General features: G+C 44.6%; 1 protein-coding gene across 1 annotated transcript in view; it reads right to left on the reverse strand.

Annotated features, from left to right (window-relative positions):
• Positions 1-1,185: 1,185 nt before the first annotated feature.
• LOC136694894 (BOLA class I histocompatibility antigen, alpha chain BL3-6-like) overlaps positions 1,186-25,753 on the reverse strand; it is a 38,269-nt gene continuing 13,701 nt past the window's right edge. The window contains exons 4-10 of the mRNA XM_066668722.1: positions 6,604-6,870; positions 6,033-6,326; positions 5,537-5,821; positions 4,655-4,819; positions 4,212-4,331; positions 2,767-2,832; positions 1,186-1,439 (exon numbers count right to left, since the gene is read on the reverse strand). Coding sequence (XP_066524819.1) covers positions 1,186-1,439; positions 2,767-2,832; positions 4,212-4,331; positions 4,655-4,819; positions 5,537-5,821; positions 6,033-6,326; positions 6,604-6,870 — 1,451 coding nt within the window. The remainder of the gene's footprint in view (positions 1,440-2,766; positions 2,833-4,211; positions 4,332-4,654; positions 4,820-5,536; positions 5,822-6,032; positions 6,327-6,603; positions 6,871-25,753) is intronic.

The raw sequence follows: 25,753 nt of genomic DNA on the forward strand, positions 1-25,753 counted from the left end.
TGTTTAAACATAATAAATTATAAACACTGTGTATTTTTCACTGATAAATGTATTAATTAAAACACAGATACAGGAGGAAGAAACAATGAATCCTTAGGAATCACCTGGATTTCTGCATTAATGACAAAATGTATTCTGATCGTTATCACAACTGTGGACTAATGTAATAAAGCTAAATTACACACAAGAACTACACTAAACTAACACAACAACACAGTTCCACTGGTCATGTTTCTACTGACAATTGTGTGTAAACATCTACAGCACTAGGGCTGACACCTGAAAGTAAATGAGTTTAATCATCAGTCTGAGACCCAGTGAGCAGTCGAGAGATTTTATATTTAAACAGATAAAAAATTACAAAACAAACAGAAGGATCACATTTTAGTGATGAATAATACCTTTTTCTACTGGAGCTATCTGATGACTTGCTAAAAAATAATGCTTGTGAGAACATGCACTGATTCACTTATGGGAAGCTGAGGAGAGGGGTTGTAAAGTAGACCACAGCATAGGGCAGGGGTAATTAATCAAAATTCATTAAGGTCCAGTTACAGAAGTTTCTCAAGCCAAGGTCTGGAACATAACGTATAATCTGCATATGATCAGTGCCATACCCTGTACTAGAGGTGGGTGGATCGATCCAAATATCGATAATATTGATACCAGACCAGCGCTGGTGTCTGCCGCTAAAGTCTGTGTGAGACTCAGCGAAGAGCAGAGCGTGCACACCCCCCTCACATAGTGGAGTCACTGCGCTCATCATAATGCACAGATCTGATTGGCTGAGTAGCCCCACGTGTGAAATGCAGAAACACATGTGATTAGTGAGTTTCCTGGAGCGCTAAACCTCAACCGTAACGACTAGAATAGTCACTCCACTAAACACTGTTCACAACTGAACAGCTCTTAATAGTTTATCAGTTACAGGTCCAGAACGGAGTGTATCTGGGTCCGAACTCGGGCTGCCTTTCATGACCCCTGGAATAGGATTCACATCGATAGAGTGCCTACAGTAGGTTAGAGGCAGAAGTATATATTGGGCTTTAGGCTAACAATAAAGATGAACCGGTGAAGAAGAAATGTGGATCACTGTCCAAAGGTGTACCCTCCATCCCCTCCACCTCCTCACCATCAGAGAGAATATTCTCAAAGACCGGCTTCCTCGTTAACAAGACCTGAAATTCAGCTCTCTCCAGTGTCTGCTGCCCCTCCGCTATCTCCGGTGAGTGCGGCCCCTCCGCTATCTCCGGTGAGTGCGGCGCCTCCGGTCTCCGCGGAGTCTGCGGCCCCTCCGCTCTCCCCGAAGTCTGCGGCCCCTTCGGTCTCTCCGGCGTGTGCGGCCCCTCCGCTCTCCCCGAAGTCTGCGGCCCCTTCGGTCTCTCCGGTGTCTGCGGCCCCTCCGCTCTCTCCGGCGTGTGCGGCCCCTTTGGTCTCTGCTATTGATAAAGAAAAATGTATGTTTATATTTTTTGAGAAACAATATCTAAAAGGGGATTCATGATGATCCGTCTCATGTTTTATTACCGTAAAGTGTTGGTTTAATGGAGAAGGATTAGGACTACAAGTCTACTGTAATCAGTATAAACACTTTGCCAAAGGTATTTACTCTACAGTCAACTGTTAGTGTTATTATAACAAAGTGTAAGTGACTGGGAACCACAGCCATGAAGTGGTACGCCACGTAAAATAACAGAGTGGGGTCAGCAGATGCTGAGGGGCATAGTGTGCACAGAGCTCCAACTTTCTGCAGAGTCAATCACCACAGACCTTCAAACATCATGTGGCCTTCAGATTCACTCAGAACACTGTGTAGAGAGCTTCTTGGAAGTTATCCAAGCCCTACATCAAGCACAAGGCAAAGCATCAAATGCAGTGGTGTAAAACACACCGCCACTGGACTCTGAACAGAACAGAGAAACAAAAACAACCACAGGTAAAAGCTGTGAAAACATTAAGAAGCTGTTTTTAATGTTACACTGAGGACACTGAGCTCACTCTCACTTTCACCACTGTTTATGTGAAGAACATGTGTATGTTTATCTGAGGGGGGCTTTACTGTAGACACCCCCCAATCTCAGCCCACTCCCTACACACTCTGCCTCTGACTGTGTGTTCACGTGGAGGGCTCACCATTCAGAGTAAGTGTGTGTGTCTGCTGACTGGAGAACAGATGGGCGTGGTGAGTAGGCTATCAGTCATCAGCCAATCACAATTCAGAAGAACCCGTCTCTGGTTTTTGCATCGACCCATAGTTTAATGAAAGTGCAGTCAGCGAGGTGCTGGGGTTCACCCTGGAGCTCCTTAGAGGCTCTGCCACAATTAACAGGGTCCTCCCCCAAAAACCCACCCCTCTTGGTCTCCAGTCTGCAGCATTGTCCTTCTCATACAGAGGGCTGTCTCTCACTGATGAGTGTGGAGAGGGAGTGGGCTCTAAGACCCTTCAACAGTGAAGGAGCGCCACACTCAACCCCCACCACACTCCAGGAGACTGCAGCTCAGAAACAGAACTGAGGAAACACCTCACAAACACTGTTTCCAATATCACTTTCTGTGAAATATTACATTTGGTCTTCATCCTGAGATGTCGGGGTTCATTGTAGACGCTGTATTCTTCAGTGCCTTTAAACAAAGCCGTGGACTGTAGGATTTGTGAAATTAAACTTTTTAAACCACAAATAAAATTCACCACTGGAACAAACAAACCCACAAACTGCACGTCTGAGTGTCACTGCCCTTTTCTCAAATGTAGGACACACACTTTACCTTCACCAGGGGGCAGCAGCTGGACTCCCTCAGGACCATTTACAGTGGGGTTACTTACTCCATCACCTGAAAAATAAAAGAGTAAACAGAGTAAAGAATCCAGAATCACAGTCATCATGGGCTCTGACTCTGTTACTGAGTGAATGGGTTAATGCTCTCATTGACACTTCATTTTAGGTTCATTGACATTGACATTTCATTTTAGGCAATTTATGTTTAATAACCCTTTACAACGTGACTATAAGCAGTTATTTAGAGTATTTGATTTGCATAAACTCTTAAAACTAAACTATAAGCAACTGAAGGCGGTACGGTGTCTCAGCAGGTAGTGTCACAGTCACACGGCTCCAGTGACCAGGTGCTCCGGTTTCCTCCCACGGTCCAAAAACACATGGTAGGTGCACCATTTCTGTCCGTTTCTCTGCGGGCTCCAGTTTACTCTGGAGACGGACCACCCTTCACTCACACAGCTCATGTTCTTCAAGGAACCAGACGGACAAGTGGTGCAGTGGACAGAGACCCTTCAGGAGAACCGTGTGACCCTCCAGCACCAGACCGGGACTCTACACAACACTGACGCCTTGTCCCACCGCCCCTGCGCTGTTACTGTGAGGGGCTGGAGGAGAAAGTGGAGGCAGTGGAGAGGGGCGCTGCTGTGCTGGCCCTGAGTTACAGAGCTTGGGGTGAGGACTCCTCTGGTTCTGTCACAAATCAAACTCACACTGCTGCTCGTTCCCTTACAGCCTTTTCCCCCTGTGTCCTTTAAGGGTTTAATGAATGTTACTTTAAACACAGTAATGTGTTTAAAAACTCCAGTTAATTCAAAATGCTGCAGCCAGGGTTCTCACTAAAACTAGAAAATTTGATCATATCAGCCCAGTCTTATCGGCCCTTCACTGGCTTCCAGTTAAATTCCGTATTGATTATAAAATTCTTTTACTCACGTATAAATCCCTACATGGTCTCGCCCCTGAATACCTGCGAGACCTCATCACGCACTATGAACCACCAAGATTACTCAGATCTCAGGGCACCGGCCTCTTACTAGTACCCAGAATTCATAAGACTTCAGCGGGGGGGAAAGCCTTCTCCTACAAAGCCCCTCAGCTCTGGAATAATCTTCCAGCTAGTGTTCGGGACGCAGACACAGTCACTATGTTTAAGTCTAGGCTCAAAACACACTTGTTCAGTTTAGCCTTTGACAGCTAACCTCTGTCTAGTTTAAGGTTGTGGTTTCAGGAACTCATGGACATGGAGAATCAGGGTAAACCTGGATGATGTGCTCACAATTTCTCTTGTTTGGAGCGGAAGCATGTCTTTGCCTGAGCTCCTTCTGGTTTCCCTCCTCCCAGTCTGTTACAGTCAGATCCGTCACTACACTAATGAAAATATTCACATGGTCTTTTTCTCTGATTCACTCAGCTAAACTAACTGCTTCCCTTTACTGTTCTCTGAGAAAATGGTGGCCCACTGATGGAAGATTGTTTGCTGGATTCTCCTGCGGCTCAGACCAGACCAGACCAGCTGATCACCTCCATCCACTGCTGCCAGCCTCTGACCACTCACTGAAGTAGAAATGGACTCAGATTAGCAACACTGACTGATTCTTCCAATCTGATGCACTATTATTACACCCCAAGATTGATGTCACGTTTATTATTATTATTATTATTACTATCATTGTACTGTAGCATAATGACAACGTCAGTTGTAAAAGGCGTTATATAAATAAATTTTATTTGATTTGATTAATGTCTCAGTCTCCTTACCCCACCTACGATGACATCACAACATGTTGTTTTCTAATTTACACATAAAAAATGAACAGAATATTTACTTTTTCTCCAGAAACTGCTGCATGTTTTTAGTAGATTTAGTAGATACTCACCAAAAATCCCTTTTTTCCTAAGGACAATCAAGACAACTGCAACCAGTGAGATCACTCCAATCACAGCTACAATCACTCCTACAGTCACTCCTACAATCACTCCTACAGTCACTCCTACAATCTCTCCTGGACTCAGATTATTCCTGCAGTTGGAGCATCTTCCGTCTGTAAACAGAGCAGTGGTGAAAATCAGTCCCATCCCAGCACTAAATGTTTCCTGCACTATGAGTCTGTCTACAGGAGCTGACGACTCTTACTGAGTCACTGACTGACTGACCCCTGATCAGTGTTTAAATGAGCTGGAGTGAGAACATCATGGATCTTACAATAACGTCCTAATAAAGGCTCCAATAACTCAGTGTAGAGAAAATGGATCTGAGCTCAGACTCTAGAACTTCAGTGGTGTTCTTCTTCCTCTCACTCTATAAACAGCCTGGTTTACCTGTTTTTATTGTTCCAGGTGAGGATACAGTCGCCAAGCACAAGAACAACACTGAGACCTGCACCAGAATTAAACTGGAAAACTGCTTCAAGAGTTCATCAAGTGAACATTAACTAGATCTGAACCCATCAGCACGAGTCCTAACAGCCAGGATCAGCTGATTTTACTGCACTATTAACAGCCTTGACTTCAGAAGAGACACTGAAAGGAGTCTAAAACCTTTTGTACACAGTGGAACTGGAACTGTATCAGACAGAACACATGTGTAATGTGGCGTTTTACCAATAATTATAGAAGTTAATATTGATTAAAGTGGAGAAACACAGTGAAGTTTTGATCTCGTCACCCGTTTCCTACAGGAATGAAGGTTATTGTTAGTGTGGTGTGGACACATCTGCCGTTGTGGCAGGGTTTACAGTTACAAACACAGATATATTTACCCCATGGTGTAATTACTGCTTCACTGAAGGAGACGTGAGAAACAGAACAGTCGTATCCTGCTGTATCTTCCTCCTGGACGTCCACACTCTTCCTCAGCTGGTAGGTTCCATCACCATTGGGTCTGACTCCTGAGGATGTTAGTAGATGATCAGGGAGTGAAGTGGTGAATCTCCTCAGTCTCATCTTCAGGTCTTTGGGGTAGAAGCCCGTGGCCAGGCAGGTCAGGGTCAGTCTGCTGGACTCAGTCTGAGATTTCTTCACAAACACATACACATCTGGAACAGCTGCAGAGAGGAGAAGTGCAGATACACACTTTAACACTCAGACAGAATTCATTTTTAAATCTCATTTTCAGAAAGAAATGTGTTTCAGTGTGTATTTATTTTCTAGTGATCTTTTTGTAAAGAGCTGTGTTTTCTAATTTCTAAACGATAAAGAAAGTCACAGGAAGTGGTCTGTTTGGTGGAAAACACAATCACAGACTCTGATTACGACAAGTTTCCAGATACTCACTGGGTGTGTGTTGAGGACTGTACTGTAAATAAATCTCCATCCAATTCACACAGTCCTGACAACTCAGAGCCGGATCTAGACCACTTCCAGAATTAAACTTCTCCACCGTCTCCTGGGCCTCCTCCACTGAGACTGACCACTGTCTCGAGGTCCAGTTATAAGACATTAAATCTTCTCCATCGTAGCCGTATTCATTAATGCAGTTTAAAGTTGACACTGAACCGTCAGGAAGCTTTTCCCCCTCACAGCCGTTTCTCCACTGAAGAACATGACACTCTGAAACAGGAGAAGACCTGGAATCATCATCACACCCTCAACACTGTACAATCAGCTGCACACAGACACTGAACCCAGTCCCTGTTGAACACCGCACTCATTACCCATTCTTCACACATTAATGCACTCAGGCCTAAGGTAGACTCTGTTATGGTGAGGTTCAGGACCTTCACCATTTCTTTCTCAATTACAGCTTCTTTAAAAAGTAGGATTTACAAACTCTTCTCTTCATGAAGATTATGAAATCATAAATTAAGAGATACATTAATATTCTCACCTGACGCTTTGTGTCTGAAGGCCTCCAACTGTAACTGAAGAACCTTGTTCACCCACTGTTCTTTATTCTTCAGCTTCTCAGTTCCTGTTCTCCACTCACTCTCCCCTATCTCCTTCATCCAGCTCTGTTTAGGAGTCCTGATACAGTCCCGACTGCTGTAGGAGTCGGTCTGTGTGTCGTCCAGCAGAGTCTCTACACTGAACTGGTAGATGTTGTGTGTGGAGTCTTCAGACTGGACGGTGAAGAGGTAAAACAGAGTGTGTTTATCTGTGGGGAACAGAGAATAAATAGATTAGATATTAAAAGTATCTTCACTCTGAGATTAGTTACAGCTGAACACACAGATGAGACTTTACTCTCCAGTTTCCCTGAACTCTTCCTGTGACTCTTTAGTTTTCTCCTACAACTATCTCTCGTCTCTTCTGCATGATCCACACAGTCCTCTCCAGATCAAACCATAACTGGTACGTGTGCATGTCTGAAATAGTGTGGAAATTTGATCAAAATGCACATCAACATTTCAACAGTTGGTACAACAATTGGACAGTAACTGGTTGCATATGTTTTTATTGTTTAAAGCGATGCAGTAACAACAAAATTAAACCCATGAGAAATGAGCTTGTGCATTTATGTAACATATGGCAAAAGCCTGTTTTTTTTAGTTAAAGCTGTATTTGTCTGATTGGCTCCAGAGTTGTTTTTAGGGAGCCTGGAAACCACAGTGATGTAAGTTTCATTGTTTTAAAGTAATTATCACACAAACACACACTGAGCTCCACACTCCTCATTGTCTCCTCGTCTACAGTGAGTATTAGAGGCCGACAGAGCACACACTCAGAAATGCTGCATATACATACATTGATCAACCATAATATTACCACCACCTCCTTGTTTCTACACTCACTGTCCATTCTCACACCTCCACTAAAATTTGACCAAGAAAACATGCCTGAATAAGTTGATTACAGCACAATCTAGAGACGCAGTTGATCCAACATCATCCCTTCAGAGTCCCATAATTAATACATACACACAGTAGCAAACTTTAGGGAAAGCATTTCTGAGTTAGAGTTGTACATGTTTGATTTTTTTAATGCTGGCTGCACTTCTGCTGAGAAGGGACTGGACACTACACAGTGATGAAAGTTCCATTTTTATTTTTATATAATTTTAGAAGTGATGTTTTTTAAGATTCTGCTGATACCACGTATGTCCAAATCGGGTAGGAATCCAGTGACAAGTTCATGCTCAGATGTGTGTGTGCACCTGTACATTCAAACCCCAGAGTGAGCTCTGTATTGTCTCAGCAAACTCACTCCAACTTGACATTTCTGCAGAAAATCTCCCATTCAGCAGATACCCCTCCCTCTCCCATTTCACCTCTCTGCAGACCAAAAGGTGCCCCACTCAACAGATACCCCTCCCCCTCACACTCCATCTCCACAGAGCAAAAGGAAAGGTCATATTCTGATATATATATGGGTCATCTTTGAGCAAATAATAAGCTTGGATCCACGAACCACTGCTTGTGCCTTTATTTTTTAATTATGTTTCAGACAGAAGGTGCCTCAATTGAAAAAAAGGGGATTTGGCTGCTTTTAAATGCCATAGTTATTTTATAATTGCAGGTACCATTAAAGATGGGTGATGTACCATTAGAGGTGTTTCATTTCAACAGAAATGAAATCAGTTTGTAACTGGACACATTTATTTCGCTCCAAACTGAAGTCTTTGATTCATGAATCTGTTCCTTTACACAACAATTTGGGGTGTTACGACCCAGTCTAGGGTTGAGCCGTAACAGAATGAGGTGATGTGTTGAAATTAATATATGTGAAGGGGGGCGGCACGGTGGCGCAGCAGGTAGTGTCGCAGTCACACAGCTCCAGGGGCCTGGAGGTTGTGGGTTCGATTCCCGCTCCGGGTGACTGTCTGTGAGGAGTTGGTGTGTTCTCCCCGTGTCTGCGTGGGTTTCCTCCGGGTGCTCCGGTTTCCTCCCACAGTCCAAAAACACACGTTGCAGGTGGATTGGCGACTTGAAAGTGTCCGTAGGTGTGAGTGTGTGAGTGAATGTGTGTGTGTCTGTGTTGCCCTGTGAAGGACTGGCGTCCCCTCCAGGGTGTATTCCCGCCTTGCGCCCGATGATTCCAGGTAGGCTCTGGATCCCCCGCGACCCTAAATTGGATAAGCGGTTACAGATAATGGATGGATGGATGGATGGATATGTGAAGGGAATAACTGTCTAATATAAGAGACTGTGCAGCACCAGTGTCTCTTAAAATCTGAATAGACTGTTTATCTCTAGTATCGCTAAGAGAAACAAACCCAGAAAATGTAAACGGTTTAAACAGTGCTTCTACCGAGGGCTGATCAAATGAGGCGTCACTGTCAGGGCTGTAACTTTCTTTGGGGCTAAATTGCGGGCTTCTTTGCGTTTTAAAACGGGACAAGCAGCAATTAAATGACCAACAGCATGGCAATAGAAACATTGTCTATTTTCAGAGACGTTAGACGGAGAGGAACTAACAGCAGGTTGAGAAGTGGGGGTGCGGCGAGACATGTCACGCTGAGAACTCGGGACAAAGTTTGTTTTATGTGTGAGAACGAATTCATCAGATAAAGTAGCTGCAACAGACAGATTAGTGACTTTTTGTTCATTGAGGTATACCACAATTTTATCTGGAAGATTGTTTTTAAAATCTTCCAGGAGCACCAACTCCTTAAGCTGCTCGAATGTCGTGACATTACTAGCCGCACACCATTTATCAAACAACAGAGACTTTTCTCTGGCAAATTCCACATACGTCTGGCTGGGGGTTTTTGTAAGACGTCTAAAATTCTGCCTGTAGGCTTCTGGAACTAACTCATACGCCCGAAGAATAGTACTTTTCACGACGTCATAATCCAAGCTCTGCTCCAGCGACAGAGACGAACAAACCTCCTGAGCCTTGCCCACTAACTTACACTGAAGCAGCAGAGACCACAAGCCTTTAGGCCAACTAAGAGTGGTAGCGATCCGCTCAAAAATCGGAAAATAAGCATCCACCTCATTTTCCCTGAAAGCAGGAATCAGACCGATCTGCCGACTCACATCAAAATCCCGCGCTGTAACGGCCGATGAGCGAGCTGGAGAGCGGGGCTTGGGAACCGGTGGCGTGGCCGGTGCCTGAACGCTATCAGGAGCAGGAGAGTGCGCCGTGGGAGAGGCCGCACTGCGAGGGAGAGGGACAGGCTTATAATTCCCCAGACTCATTTTAATGCAAGCTCCTTCTCAGCTTCAACTTGCACTGCCTTAAACCGGAGTAACTCTGCCTCACGCTCCTGAATCTTTATTTCCAGCTCTAGCTCTTTAAGCCAAATGGCCAAGCGTGGATCTAACACAGGAGAGAGGGAAACACCGGGATCTATGCGCGGCAGAAACTCAGAGTCGTCCACGGCCTCCGTCGCATCCGTACTCCGAGCTGGACTTAAAGCAACACCCGAAGAACCCCCCCTCTCAGGCAAAATTCCCCTTCTAACTAACTGGGCCTCCAAGGCCTCCTTAATCTCCCGTTTTGGAGCAGAGCGAGGGACACTTACAGAAAATAAATCCGCTATCAAAAGCAGATCGACAACACGACATGTATCAAACACCTCCAAAGTGGGGCAAAGACCAAACGCGGACAAATCAAAACTAGCCATCCTCACCCCCCCACAAAAAAGAAAACCACCAGCCAGAAAAAACAACAAAAAACAACCAGAAAATGAAGACAGGACGAGCCCCCAAATTCTATTACGACCCAGTCTAGGGTTGAGCCGTAACAGAATGAGGTGATGTGTTGAAATTAATATATGTGAAGGGAATAACTGTAACAGATGTAAATGGTGAAACAAAAAGGACACAAACACGCTCTTGTTGTACTTAGATGACATTGTTATCTTTTCACAAGATTTCCGGCAACATCTGCAGCGACTAGATATGGTACTGGGCCGTCTTAAACAACACAATTTGAAGCTCAAATTGAAAAAATGTAATTTTTTTGCAACTAGGGTTAATTATCTGGGACATGTGATATCAGCATCAGGAGTTGAGACAGACCCAGAGAAAATTCGAGTGGTTGCTGATTGGAAACGTCCCACGTCTGTTAAAGAGTTGAGATCCTTTTTAGGGTTTGCCTCCTACTATAGGCGTTTTGTGGAGGGCTTTGCCAAGTTGGCTGCACCCCTTCATAGACTGGTGGGAGCTCTTCAGGGCTCCAAGAGACAGCCCAAGCCAAGGTTGCTTGGCACAGTAACGTCACACTGGGATGAGGCATGTGAGTTAAGCTTTCAGACCCTAAAAGATCGTCTGGTGAGTGCACCTGTATTAGGATATGCTGATTTTACAAGCCCTTTTGTGGTGGAGATTGATGCTAGCCATGCAGGGTTGGGAGCAGTGCTGTCCCAAGATCAGGGGGGACAGCGACGTCCTATTGCGTTTGCCAGACGAGGATTGCGTCCTAGTGAGCGAAATATGTCAAATTACAGTGCAATGAAGCTTGAACTGTTAGCCCTTAAATGGGCCTGGACAGAGAAGTTCAGGGAGTATTTGCTAGGTGCTGAGTTCACTGTGTTTACTGACAATAATCCCTTAAGCTATCTGCAATCCGCAAAGTTGGGTGTGGTGGAACAGCGTTGGGCATCTCAGTTGGCACTGTTTAATTATGAGATCAAGTATCGGCCTGGTACTGTTAATGGTAATGCTGACGCCCTTTCTCGGTTGCCTACCACTGATGATCAGCCTTCAGTAGGTGTAGGGGGGATTACGGTTCCCTCTGACGTTTCTTTGACTATAAATAGGACAACATTAGGGCCCCAGGTGGCCTTATCCTCGGCAGTGGATGCTATTCCATCACGTAGCCTGGCAGACCTGCAGGTCTTGCAAACTGCTGACCCTACTCTGGCAGCGTTTGTGGGCTATTGGAGGAGAGGGCAGATACCTACGGTAAAAGAGTTGAAGGGTGAGAAAGAAGGGGTTAGGGAACTGGTTAGGCAGTGGCCAAGAATTGTGGAAAAGGAGGGAGTGTTCTACAGAGCAGTACAGTTGCCTCCAACCAGACATATGGTGTTTCAGCTGATTTTACCTAAGGCATTGCGGACTGAAGTGTTGATGGCTCTTCATGACCATCATGGCCACCAGGGGGTGGAGCGCACTGCAGATCTCGTGAGACAACGGTGTTACTGGCCAAAGATGTGGCGGGACATAAAAAAATGGTGTACAGAGTGTGCACGGTGTACAGTCGCTAAAGCGACGCAACCCAAAGTACGGACCTTCATGGGTAGTTTGTTAGCCACTAGGCCACTGGAAATTCTTGCTATAGATTTTACTGTGTTAGAGAAGGCAAGTAATGGACAGGAAAATGTGTTAGTTCTCACTGATGTGTTCTCAAAATTTACCCAGGCCTACGCAGTGCCCAACCAGAAAGCCAGTACTGTGGCACAAGTCCTTACAGAGAAGTGGTTTTTTGTGTATGGCGTACCAAAAAGAATTCATTCTGATCAGGGGAGTCACTTTGAGGGGGAACTTTTGAAATGTCTTTGTAGGATTTATGGTATTGAGAAGAGCCGGACTACACCCTATCATCCTGAAGGCAATGGACAGTGTGAGCGTTTTAATCGAACATTGCATGATCTTCTTCGCACACTGCCACCTGAAAAGAAACGCAAATGGCCTCAGTTTTTACCTCTTCTCTATCTTTTGTTTGCTTATAACACTACAATACATCAGTCCACACATTATTCCCCTTATGAGCTGTTGTTTGGACAAAAACCTCAGTTACCAATTGATTGGTTGTTGGGAAGCATGGTGGAGGATGGGGTAGAGAATCTAGATCCTTCAGAATGGGTGGGTCAGCATAGAAAACATCTGTCTGAAGTTTATGCTACTACGAGGGAGCATTTAGAGTCAGCGGCAGCCTACCGTAGGCGAGAACATAATACGGTATTACCGATACTGCCTACCGGTACTTTGGTTCGCTGCAGAAATCACTTTCCAGGTAGATCTAAGATTCAGGATGTGTGGAGTTCAACTACCTTTGAAGTTTTGGAATGCTTGGATACAGTGGGAACATTGTATAAGATCAGACAAGTAGGAAGAGAGGGGTGCTGTAAAACCATTCATAAATCAGAGATGAAGCCAGTCTCAGATGGAGAAGGGGCTCAGATACCTGTGGCTATGTCACCTCAGGAGAGTGTCAATGAAGAGCTTGAGGAGGAGAGTGGTCCTGTTGGAGTAGTGGTTTGTGTGAGACCTAGGCCTGGCATGGGTCAAGGTACAGCCGATGTCGAGACACCTCTGGGGCAGAGTTTGGGTCAGGTCTTAAGTGATCATGAGTCTACAGACAGTGAGAGTTTGTCTCTGGTTGCTGCTGCGGGTGGTAGCCCAGAAAAGCAAGACGAGCAACCTACGCCAGTGGTTAGACGCTCTTCTCGCAGTACGGCCGGACAACATTCAAATCCGCTCCACCTCCCCCGTGCTGCTGTTCTGAACTCAGTTACATCGAATTGGGCTCCTATTTCTTTTCGACCTTGGCAATAACCATTACGCTATTGGATTTATTTTCACCGGGACGGTGAACCTTGAAAGAGGGGGTGAATGTGGCATGGCTAAATGCTTAATAGTTCTGTATAGAAAAACATGGACTCTTGCAGCTTTTAAAGACAAGTAGCGGTCTTATAGGGACACACCCACTATAGAGTGGGTGGAACCCAGGTAGGGAGCATGTGATCCCTAGGGGAAGATAAAAGGGAGCGCATCTAAGTTAGTTCACTTCCACTTTGTCTAAACGACGGGACGTCGGGAGTTGTCTGGTGCGTTGCGGCCGCTACTAGGAGAACTTGGTCTGTGTACGTGTGCTGGTGCCTGGAGCCAATCGCTTGAGAACTAGAGAAGCGCAGGTAGCTGAATCAACGGTAGGTTGCTGGTTATTATTGCTCACGCTAAATGCAGCTGTTGGGAAATGGGGCCTATCCGGTGAGAGTTTCTTAAGCTGTGGGTGAATGTGACTACTTCGGTGCAGGTTGGTGTGCAGTGACATTAGCAGCGGCTAACGGGTGCTGGGCTAATGCCGCTTGTATGCCATTTAGGTTTACTGTGCTCGCTATCGTTGTTCATTTGTTTTATTAGTGTCTGTGTATCATGCAGGTTGGAGGCGTTCGTGTTGCTTGACTGCCGCCTACTGAGACATTTTGTGTCAACAGAACGTTGCTATATCAATCATATTGACAACAGCAGTGTCTTTTTACTCGGGTATGTCACTGAAAATTGGGGTACCATGGTGATGGCATATGGGTTTACAGGCATGAACATGTGGATTTATTGATATGGTGACGTACTGACACTGTTGGATATGTTTGTGATTGTGTATTTTAATATACTGAATGATGTTTTGTTATTTCTTTTATAGAGTGGGGCTGCAGCCAGAAGTGCTGCGGGCCACTGTTTTTCTCTCCCCTGTGTATTGTTTTTTTTTTTTTACATATGTGGACATTGTTTTAACTGAGCCACTTGTTACTATTTTACACATTAAAAGGTTTTATTAATACTGTTTTGGGGTTTAGGCTTTAATGCTGCTAGCTGTAACGTTTTATGATAGCATATCATAGGCCGTTTTTATGTAATTGCACCCAGGAAGGTGCTTCTTGTTGTTATTAGTTTTTTTTCTTTGTTTTGTGGTCAAGGGGTGGGTCACCCCAGGTGCTTTGGTTGTGCTCTTTTTGGAGGTGGTTTATTGTGGTGCTGTCATCTTGCTTTTGGTGACTGTGGTATGATTTTGGTTTTGTGTGGTGGTGTTATTGACCGCATGCCTAGTGTGCAATTCAAAGGGCTCTGTGGGTTGGGCACTTCCTTGGCCACATCTTATTGGTCTGTGATATGTTACTTGTTGTCTATGTATATCAGCTTAAACCCCATACAGCCTTTTAAGAGTATCTACAGTGTTTAGTACCTGTTTTAATTAACTGAAATAAAATTTGTATTGATACTTGGCATCCTGAGTGATACACGTGTGTTATTGTCTGGCCCTCACACTCATTCGGTTGAGTGGCCTAGCAAGGGTTCCCCTTTCCCATAATATAGGGGTGGCGTAGTCGATTTATTGAATACCGTGGTTGTGCACAGTGTTAGCCTTGGGCATCTGGGGTGTGGTACACCGCCCACCATAATGTAGTATCCCCTCAGAGAAGAGCCGACCCTGGCACATTTTATATATATATATATATATATATATATATATATATATATATATATATATATATATATATATATATATATATATATATATATATATATATAGTAAATGTGATATGTACAATGAAACCAAACACCAGTGAACTTCAGGATGGCCTTTAGCCGACAAAAACAAACAAACACCCCTCCTAACTGACCCACAAACAAATCTAACTTACCTAAGTGAAAACAAAAGGAAACAAAAGACAACACCTTACCTTCCTCCCTGTCTATCCACAAAAACACACACAAAACCCACTCCCAAAACAAACGGCAGCCAACCCTACTCTGGTGTATATATATATATATATATATATATATATATATATATATATATATATATATATATATATATATATATATATATATTAGTGTTTACAATAATTTACAAAAGATAAATCTAGCGTCAGTATTCAAAAAGGGCAAAAACAAACTCGTAGTCGAAATAGGAATAGATCAAAGTCAAAACCAGGCAAACAGAATTCAATATACACAACAAATCACAGCACAAAACAAAGCTTCCTAACAGTGTACACAGAGACGTATTTATGATTCCCGCCGGGATGACGTAGACGAAACGTTGACAGACACAACACATGGACTGGATGACGGACCGGACTCAGGATGATGAACAAATACACGAACTGGAATGAACTCTAGACGGGTGAACACACATGGACTGGAACAGATGGCAGAACCTATAAATTTACAGAGATAGTGAGAGAGAGAGAAAACACACACATACACAGCGCAGCGTAACAGGGGCGATACATCACTACTCCACGTCCTCTCCTTAGGGAAGGCCATGGTTTGGTGATGAGGTACAGCAGCTCAGGAGTAGACCGGTCTCATTTTAAAAGAGGTTTATTCCCAATTTTGTGAAAGAACTGAATCTGACAGATGCACTACACTGACAAAAGTATTTACTCTCCTGCCTTTGCAAGCAAATGAACTTGAGTGACATCCAATTCTTAACCCATAGGGTGTAATATGACTACAGTCCACACTTATTTATATATATGTGGTATGGTTGACAGGGAGCACTAAAGAGGGTATTATTGTCGCCACCTGGTGGGTTGGATAGGACGATAAAAGCCCCAGGATCACCAATAATTTTCACTTCCGCTTTCGATCAACCAAGGTGGTGTGTGTGGGCGTGCAGCGTCGTCGCGGCGGTGGAAGCTGAGTCGTATTTCTCTGGCTGAATCGGAAGCCAAGTGTCCGAGGTTTAAGCAGGTTTCTAGCCTTGCTTGACTACCCAGCGATCTATAGTGTAGATGGTGGTTTGAGGCCACGGATAACTGACTTCGCCGTTAAGGCTTACACTTGATTGCAGTTGCCTGAACGTCATTGTTCCGGTGCTGGTTGATCGCACTTTGCAGCAGCTAGTAATTGACCGCGGTGGCCTGAATGTCACACTTCCTGTTCCAGTTGATCGTGCTTTGCAGCCTCTAGTGGGGCCAGGCCTGGTTGCCTGTAGGCCACTGTTTTCTTTTGTTTCTTTTCTTTTTTTTCTCTCCCTTCTTTTTATATTACTTGCTTGCCTCTCATGCCAAATTTTAGTAGTATTGTATTGTTTTATTGAGCCATCTGTACTGTTGTCTTTTAGTTTTCTTCTCTTAGTGGACCATAGGACCACTATTTTTACTCAGTGTTACTAGGGGTTGCCCGTTATGCCCATTTAGTGTTTAACACGTTTGAATAAGTCTTAATCGTGATGACCCTAGAGTAATTATTAGTGTTCTGCCCCAAGGCTTAAGTTTGAGTACTTTTGGTTTCCTTCTTTTTGTGAGTGGTTTATGTTTAGAGGTGTTTTCTTTTTGTTTCCTGGGGGTAATTAACTGGAACTCCTTTATTACTCTGTGGGCATCTTACTATTAACCTTTTTAGGCTTTGCCAGAGGTATTGGGCTGAATGGGAGTGTTCCTGGTGTTCACTATTGAATTCAAGACTCGTGTTAATGTGAATTGATTTTTATACTGTGTTGACTGAATAAAGTGCCTTTTGTTAAGCAGCCTTATCCCTCATTTATTTGAGAAACCTGACAGGGGTCCCCATACCCTTTAGACAATTGGGGTGGCGTAGTCGTGGTTATTGTATGTGGCGGTAAGCTCTTTTATTTTATAGAGGGTGCATAGTAGTAGCCCCTGGAGCGTGCGCCCCCGTCACATTCTTGGCGTAGTCGGCAGGATCGTGATTAGATTAAGGCTGTTTGACAGGTGTGTGGTCAATAGTATATGGTGGCTCAGTATTTGGCTTGGCAAGTAGGTGTTTGGAGGGAGAGGAGAAGGGAGAAGGAGGAGGGACGGAGAGAGCGGTGGTCACGGCTGGACTGAAGCGTTGATGCCAACAGAAGACTTTTGCCATCCAGAAGGAGCCTGAGGACCTGGGGATTGGAGCTGAAGCCACTTACACCTACAGATTTTTTTTTTTCCTTCCATTTCTCTCTCTCATTTTTTTCTCTTTTCTTTTGGGTATTTGGTTATAGATTTTAGATATAGAGTTTTTTTTCTTTTTTTTTGAGAGAGTATATTTCTTTTAAAAAAAAAAAAAATATATATATATATATATATATATATATATATAATAATAATGGCAGATGAGAATTTGGCAGATCAGCTTAAGGCCCTTACCGAGCTAGTTCAGCAGCTCAGGACAGAAAATAATAGACTCAGAGAGGAGGTAACTCAGAGACCTGTAGCCGCAAGGGTAGATAACGCGGTTGAAGGTACTTCCAGGCAATCATATACTTCTAGTTCTGTCCAGGGGAACTCTTCGATTGTGGGTGGAGTAGTAGAACGTTATGTTTATGTGCCTAGGGACAGAAAATGTCCCAGGTTTTCTGGAAACCCGGCAGTAGATTCCCTTAAGGTGGAGGAATGGATAGAAGAGGTTCGGCGGTATTTGATATTACGTCCTGGGTCTAGGGGTGAGCAGGCTTTGAGCGTACTTGACCTGTTGGATGGCGAAGCAAAGGCAGAAGTTAAGTTTCGTCCTGACTCTGAGAGGGAAGGACCAGAAGGGATTTTTAGTATTTTAAGTAGTGTGTATGGGTGTTCGCAGTCATGCGTTAGTCTGCAAACTCAGTTTTTTCAGCGGCGACAACGTGAGGGCGAGTCATTAAGAGTTTATTCCCATGCCTTAATGTCACTAATGGAGGCTGTGAAGCGTAGGGATCCTTTATGTTTTGCCAGTCCTGACATTACCTTGCGCGATCAGTTTATTGAACATATACGTGATAGTTCACTGCGAAGGGAGTTACGGCGCCAGGTCCGTGTAGACTCCGAGGTGACCTTTTTGGATATTCGTAGCGAAGCAATTCGTTGGGCGGAGGAAGGCGAATCTTTCAGCCATCGCCCCCGAGTACACTCTTGTCACACCCATTTAGTAGCTGAGCGCGAGGGAGATGTAAATGCTGTTTTGGTTAACCGTTCAGGCGAACTGACAGACCTAAAGGAGAACATACGGAAGCAACAAGTCCAGTTGGATGCTATCATGCAGCGTCTCGAGTCTGCCCCTTTAGTCCCTAGGCCCCAAGGTCACCAGATTAACCGCCATTCACGGTATCGGTTTCAGGCCGACGGTAAGCCAATATGCCTACGTTGTGGTCAGCCGGGGCACATGGTTCGTTTTTGTAAAGCAGAGGCCAGTGTTGGACTAAGAGTGGGGGGAGCAGTAGACCGGGCTACCGTTCAGCAACAGGAAAACTAACACCCCCCGATACAATAGCCCAGGTGTCGGGAGGGGAGGAACAGGGCTTTGGACTTTCAGGAGCAACAAGGTTAGTTGGTGAATGCCCTACAGTGGAGATCGAGATTGGGGGAGTGGTAGTGCCTTGCTTATTAGATACCGGGTCAATGGTAAGCACAGTTACAGATCGGTTTTTTAATGAGTATTTGCGAGGTCACTTGCAGCCATCCTTGCAGTCATGTCCATGGTTGCAGTTAAAGGCTGCTAATGGACTAGATATTCCATACTTGGGGTATCTGGAAGTGGACGTGTGCGTTTTTGGCAAGGTTTTACCCCGTATGGGTATTTTGGTCACTAAAGGTTCTAGTGAGTCTAATACTCTTCTCTCTAAGAACGCTATTCCCGGGTTGCTGGGGATGAATATAATTAGTCAGTGTTATAATGAGCTGTTTTTACAACATGGGTCGGCACTGTTCCGTTCCCCAGAGGTCCAACAGGCTGGTAGGGTGTGGCAAAGAGCATTTTCGCAATGTCAGCATTTGGAGCGTACTTGTCATGGGGGTAGGGTAGGCCTGGTTAGAATGCAGCGTGGCCCTGCTGTTCGAGTACCAGCTGGCACTATGAAGTTTGTGCCTGCCTTGTGCCATGGTGGTCTGGGGCGTGCCCTTTCTTCCGGGATGTTGGAGCCAGCATCCTTTGTGGATGGCCATTTGCCCGGTGACCTTCTCATCCCTTCAGCCTTTTTGACTGTGGAACAGGGAGTGATACATGTGCCTGTGGTGAATGTGAGTTATCAAGATAGGTGGCTTCAGCCCAAGGTGGTGCTGGGGGAGCTTTATGTACCTAGATGTTTTTCTAGTGGTAGTACCGTGCAAGTCCAGAGAGATGAGCAGCAGCAAGTGGTGACAATTCAGTCTGTTCAAAGGGATGATGGGTTTGGCATTGATTTTTCCCAATGTACTTGGCCCTCTCTTTCTGATCAAGAACAGGAACAAGCTCGAGCGGTTTTGGAGAAGTATCGGGACACCTTTAGTCAACATGATGGTGATTTGGGATGTACTACACTGGTTCAGCATACCATCCCTCTTGTGGATCCTATTCCAGTGAGGCAGAGGTATCGGCGCCTTGCACCTTCGCAGTATGATCTAGTGAAAGCCCATATACAAGAACTGGTAGATCGTAAAGTAGCGAGCCCTAGTACAAGCCCTTATGCATCGCCCATAGTGGTTGTTCAGAAGAAGGATGGGTCCATCCGTTTGTGTGTCGATTATCGTCAACTTAATGCTAAGACGCGCAAAGATGCTTTTCCTTTGCCTAGGATCGAAGAATCCCTAGATGCTTTGAGTGGTGCTAAGTGGTTTAGTACATTAGATTTGGCCAGTGGGTATAACCAGGTGTCAGTAGCTAAACAGGATAGAGAGAAAACTGCCTTCTGTACACCTTTTGGCCTGTTTGAATTTAACAGGATGCCATTTGGTCTATGCAATGCGCCGAGTACGTTTCAGCGATTGATGGAACGGATTTTTGGCGACCAAAGTTTCCATTCCCTGTTGTTGTATCTAGATGATGTGGTCATTTTCTCTCCAACTGTCGAGCAGCATCTCCAACGTTTGGATATGGTACTGGGCAGGTTGCAACAGCATAACCTAAAACTGAAGTTACAGAAATGTAAGTTCTTTCAGACGGAGGTCGGTTATTTGGGGCATGTTATTTCCGCTGCAGGTGTGTCCACTGACCCGGAGAAGATCCGGGTAGTAGAGGACTGGAAAAGACCGTCAACGGTTAAAGAGTTGCGGTCCTTTTTAGGTTTTGCCTCATATTATAGACGGTTTGTGGAGGGGTTTGCTCATTTGGCGGCTCCCCTGCATCGACTTGTGAGTGCCATACAGGGCTCTAAAAAACGACCCAGGCCTAGAGTGCAGGATCCCCTTGGGCAACATTGGGATGAAGCCTGTGAGAGGAGCTTTTTAGGTCTTAAAGAGCGACTTGTAAGTGCACCTGTGTTGGGATATGCTGACTTCACTCGCCCTTTCCATGTAGAAATTGATGCGAGTCATGCTGGGTTAGGGGCAGTGTTGTCCCAGGATGTAGATGGGCAGCGACGGCCAATTGCATATGCCAGTCGTGGGTTGCGACCATCGGAGCGAAATATGTCAAACTACAGCACTATGAAGTTAGAGCTGTTGGCTTTAAAGTGGGCTGTAACTGAAAAATTTAGGGAGTATCTTTTGGGCAATAAATGTATCGTCTATACGGATAACAATCCGTTGAGTTATTTACAGTCTGCAAAACTGGGGGCAGTAGAACAGCGGTGGGCATCCCAGTTAGCATTGTTTGATTATGAGATCAAGTATCGCCCAGGCGTGGCCAATCGCAATGCAGATGCCTTGTCTCGGTTGCCTGTCCCTTCTGAAGCTTTTTCGGGGGGGTTGGTAGGAGGGGTTTCCATTCCCCTCGAGGTAGCTCATCAGGTAGGTGGCTTAGAGAGACGCGACCTGATGTGTCAGACAGTAGATGCAGTCCCTAGTCGCAGTAGGGCTGACCTTAAGGTGTTGCAAGCGGCTGACCCATGTATTGCCGCGTTCTTGCAGTATTGGAAGCAAGGACGGAAGCCTACGGTACTAGAGCTAAGAAGGGAGACAGGGGTTGAGGGAGTTGGTTAGGCAATGGCCTAGGATTATAGAGATTGAGGGTGTTTTGTACAGACAAGTTAAATTTCCATCAGCAACCAACCCAGTCTTTCAGTTGTTGTTGCCTAAGGCACTGCAGGGTGAGGTGCTCACCGGGCTACATGACCATCACGGTCACCAGGGTATAGAGCGCACTACGGACCTTGTGCGGCAGAGGTGTTACTGGCCTAAGATGTGGCAAGATGTGAGGGATTGGTGCCTTCAGTGTGACCGATGTTCCGTGGCTAAGGCCACACGCCCTAAAGTAAGAACTTTTATGGGTAGTTTATTGGCCACTCGACCTTTAGAAATTGTGGCCATCGATTTTACCCTTTTGGAGCGGGCTAGTAGCGGACAAGAGAATGTGTTAGTAATTACCGATGTATTTTCAAAATTTACCCAAGCATATCCAGTGCCTGACCAAAAAGCCAGTACGGTGGTGAGGGTGTTAACCGAAAGGTGGTTCTATGTGTATGGGGTACCTCAAAGGATCCATTCAGATCAGGGTCGTAGCTTTGAGGGGGAGTTGTTGCGACGCCTTTGTGAGCTCTACGGCATAGAGAAGAGTCGGACTACACCTTACCATCCGGAAGGCAATGGGCAATGCGAGCGTTTTAATAGAACTCTGCATGATTTGCTTAGAACTTTGCCTCCTGAAAAGAAAAGAAAGTGGCCGCAACTGTTACCACAGTTAGTGTTTGCTTATAACACCACGGTGCACCAGTCTACCCATTACTCCCCATATGAATTAATGTTTGGGCAGAAACCACAGCTGCCCATTGATAGGTTGTTGGGGAATGGTTGTGAGGAAGGGGAGGGGAACATTGATCTTTCTGATTGGGTAGCTCAACATAGGGAGCATTTGGCTGAGGTGTACGTTAGAGCAAAAGAACATTTAGAGGAGGCAGCAGCATATCGGAGGCGTAATTATAATGCACCAGCACCCCTACTTTCTCCAGGCACACGGGTTCGTTGTAGGAATCATTTTCAAGGTAGGCATAAGGTACAGGATCTCTGGAGTTCTACTGTTTTTGATATAGTGGAGTGCTTAGATCATGTGGGGACTCTGTATAAGATTAGGCCAACAGGGACTGAGGAAGGTTGCAAAACAGTGCATCGGTCAGAATTAAAGGTTGTGACCACGGCAACAAATTCATTAACACCAGCCGAAAAGGTTATTGTAGAACCCGGGTTAGCTTGTCATCAGGAGGTAGGTTTAGATGATTTAGAAGAAGAGAGTGTATCGGGAGAGGTATTGGTGGGTGTAGGGCCCCCAGTAGTTGATGTGGTTGGGAGGGTGACTGAGCCTCGTTTAGGTCAGGTAGTGGAACCTATCCAAGAGCAGCAGGGGTGTACAGTTAGCGCACCTGCTATCCCCTTAGCTCCTCAGGTGCCGTTGATACCTGAACATCAAGGGCCGGAGTTTTTACCTGTTCCTATGTTGCGGCGTTCGGCTCGTAGCACTGCAGGCCAGCATCCAAACCCTTTCCACCTCCCTCGTGCAGCTACAGCAAATGGTGTTACTGGTTTAGTCACATCTGGCCCCGTTCTTACCATTTTTCGGCCATGGCAGTAGTGTTCTGGTGGGGTAACTAGTTCACCGGGACGGTGAACTTTGAAAGAGGGGGTGAATGTGGTATGGTTGACAGGGAGCACTAAAGAGGGTATTATTGTCGCCACCTGGTGGGTTGGATAGGACGATAAAAGCCCCAGGATCACCAATAATTTTCACTTCCGCTTTCGATCAACCAAGGTGGTGTGTGTGGGCGTGCAGCGTCGTCGCGGCGGTGGAAGCTGAGTCGTATTTCTCTGGCTGAATCGGAAGCCAAGTGTCCGAGGTTTAAGCAGGTTTCTAGCCTTGCTTGACTACCCAGCGATCTATAGTGTAGATGGTGGTTTGAGGCCACGGATAACTGACTTCGCCGTTAAGGCTTACACTTGATTGCAGTTGCCTGAACGTCATTGTTCCGGTGCTGGTTGATCGCACTTTGCAGCAGCTAGTAATTGACCGCGGTGGCCTGAATGTCACACTTCCTGTTCCAGTTGATCGTGCTTTGCAGCCTCTAGTGGGGCCAGGCCTGGTTGCCTGTAGGCCACTGTTTTCTTTTGTTTCTTTTCTTTTTTTTCTCTCCCTTCTTTTTATATTACTTGCTTGCCTCTCATGCCAAATTTTAGTAGTATTGTATTGTTTTATTGAGCCATCTGTACTGTTGTCTTTTAGTTTTCTTCTCTTAGTGGACCATAGGACCACTATTTTTACTCAGTGTTACTAGGGGTTGCCCGTTATGCCCATTTAGTGTTTAACACGTTTGAATAAGTCTTAATCGTGATGACCCTAGAGTAATTATTAGTGTTCTGCCCCAAGGCTTAAGTTTGAGTACTTTTGGTTTCCTTCTTTTTGTGAGTGGTTTATGTTTAGAGGTGTTTTCTTTTTGTTTCCTGGGGGTAATTAACTGGAACTCCTTTATTACTCTGTGGGCATCTTACTATTAACCTTTTTAGGCTTTGCCAGAGGTATTGGGCTGAATGGGAGTGTTCCTGGTGTTCACTATTGAATTCAAGACTCGTGTTAATGTGAATTGATTTTTATACTGTGTTGACTGAATAAAGTGCCTTTTGTTAAGCAGCCTTATCCCTCATTTATTTGAGAAACCTGACAGGGGTCCCCATACCCTTTAGACAATTGGGGTGGCGTAGTCGTGGTTATTGTATGTGGCGGTAAGCTCTTTTATTTTATAGAGGGTGCATAGTAGTAGCCCCTGGAGCGTGCGCCCCCGTCACATATATATATATATATATATATATATATTTTATATAGATTTTTTTCCGTTATTTGGTAAGTTAAGGCTTTATGTTGTTTCAGCAATAACACCATACACCAGTAGGTGGCAGTAAAGCATCATGATTCACGAAATACAAAAACTTAACGTGTTAACATGTTCATAACGTGTTAACACGTAAATACCTTAGCGTGTTAACACGAAATTATAAGCTACGTATTAACACGGAGAATCCAACACGTTTAGAGACCAACGGCGTTCCATAAAACTTTGTCGCGATAACGTGACCAAAAATGACACGTTTACACGCTTCTTAAGGTTTTCGCCAATGGGAAGCCTCAAATCCGGGTGTACTTACATATTCATGATATGATTTACATCACACACTGTACCTGACACAAAACATAAATCCTTTGTGAACGTAGTCCCTACGTTTCATCTGAATTATTCATAACACAGTGAGCTGAGCACTGACCTATGGCTACGTTGAGCCCTACGTGAGCAGTGTGAAGACAGCAATACTAGTAAAGCTGATCCCCATGACAACTGGAAGTTTATTTTTCACAATTAAAGATTTTTTTACTATAATGCCTTAAAATACCTTTCATAACATGCTCTAAAGCTTTTTATAATTTTATATCAAACAAACATCACTATTCTCTCACACTGTGTGTGACACATACTGAGGCGTAATTCATTCACATTGATAAATTATGTGCATTCTTTTAATAGCATACTGCTAAACACTACAGTGTCAATACAAACCCATAGTGAAATTTCCAGATCCTCCTCTTTCTGTAAACATATATAATATGTTTAAAGATACATTAATTTACTCATGTTTTATTTAATTATGTGTATCTACTTCTATATATACACATTAAAAACGTGAGAGGATAAATCTCCTTCAAAATAAAATTGAACAAAAAAATCTGAATTAAAAAAGGGCTTTTTTCAGCAGTAAATTCTGTGGTGGTTGAATGGGTTTTATATTTATATATACGTTCAACAATATACATTTATATATGTATAATGTTTTTACAAAATCTCATAAAAGAAACATTTTTCAGGATATTAAATACTGGAATGTTTCCGTTATTTGGTAAGTTAAGGCTTTATGTTGTTTCAGCAATACACCAGTATAAATAAATACACAAACTTAATACCGTAAATACTTTAGCGTGTTAACACAAAATTATACGCTACGTATTTACACGGAGAATCCAACACGTTTAGAGACCAACGGCGTTCCATACGGAGGAACGGTCACGGTCAAGGGAAACATGTTCGTTGTTTTGGTGATATCATGGCTTTAGACGAGTCTGGAAGGAATTCTGATTAAGCTCCAAAAAACCCGATGGCTTATGCCTTGGAGCCGCTGAGGAGAAATTAAAGAGGAACGGTGCAACACACGTTTGTGGAGAGGAGCATCCAGCCGTTCCCCGAGTTTGGAGAGGGTGGGAAACGCTAGCTGGTAGTGTTGTGACATTTGAAGCGAGGGTTAGGAGCCTGTGTCGAGTAAAAAGGGGCGTGTCAGATGAAGCCCTTGTTCGAGGCTTGTATCGTTACCGTAAAAATCACGTGACTGGTGACAAAAGAGATTCTGATTCTGTGGGCCACGTGTTCGTTTCAGTTTGAACGTCACTAACGCATAGAGGGCTCGAGCCTCGCAGCACTTCGTGGGATTTATACATATTTATATCAGCTAGCACTGACATCATGTACTCCAGCCTCCTCAGTGCTGTGTGAAAGGGTGTTCTCTAAGG

This window comes from Hoplias malabaricus, chromosome 4 (assembly GCF_029633855.1).
Source record: "Hoplias malabaricus isolate fHopMal1 chromosome 4, fHopMal1.hap1, whole genome shotgun sequence".
NCBI classification, from domain to species: Eukaryota; Metazoa; Chordata; class Actinopteri; order Characiformes; family Erythrinidae; genus Hoplias; species Hoplias malabaricus.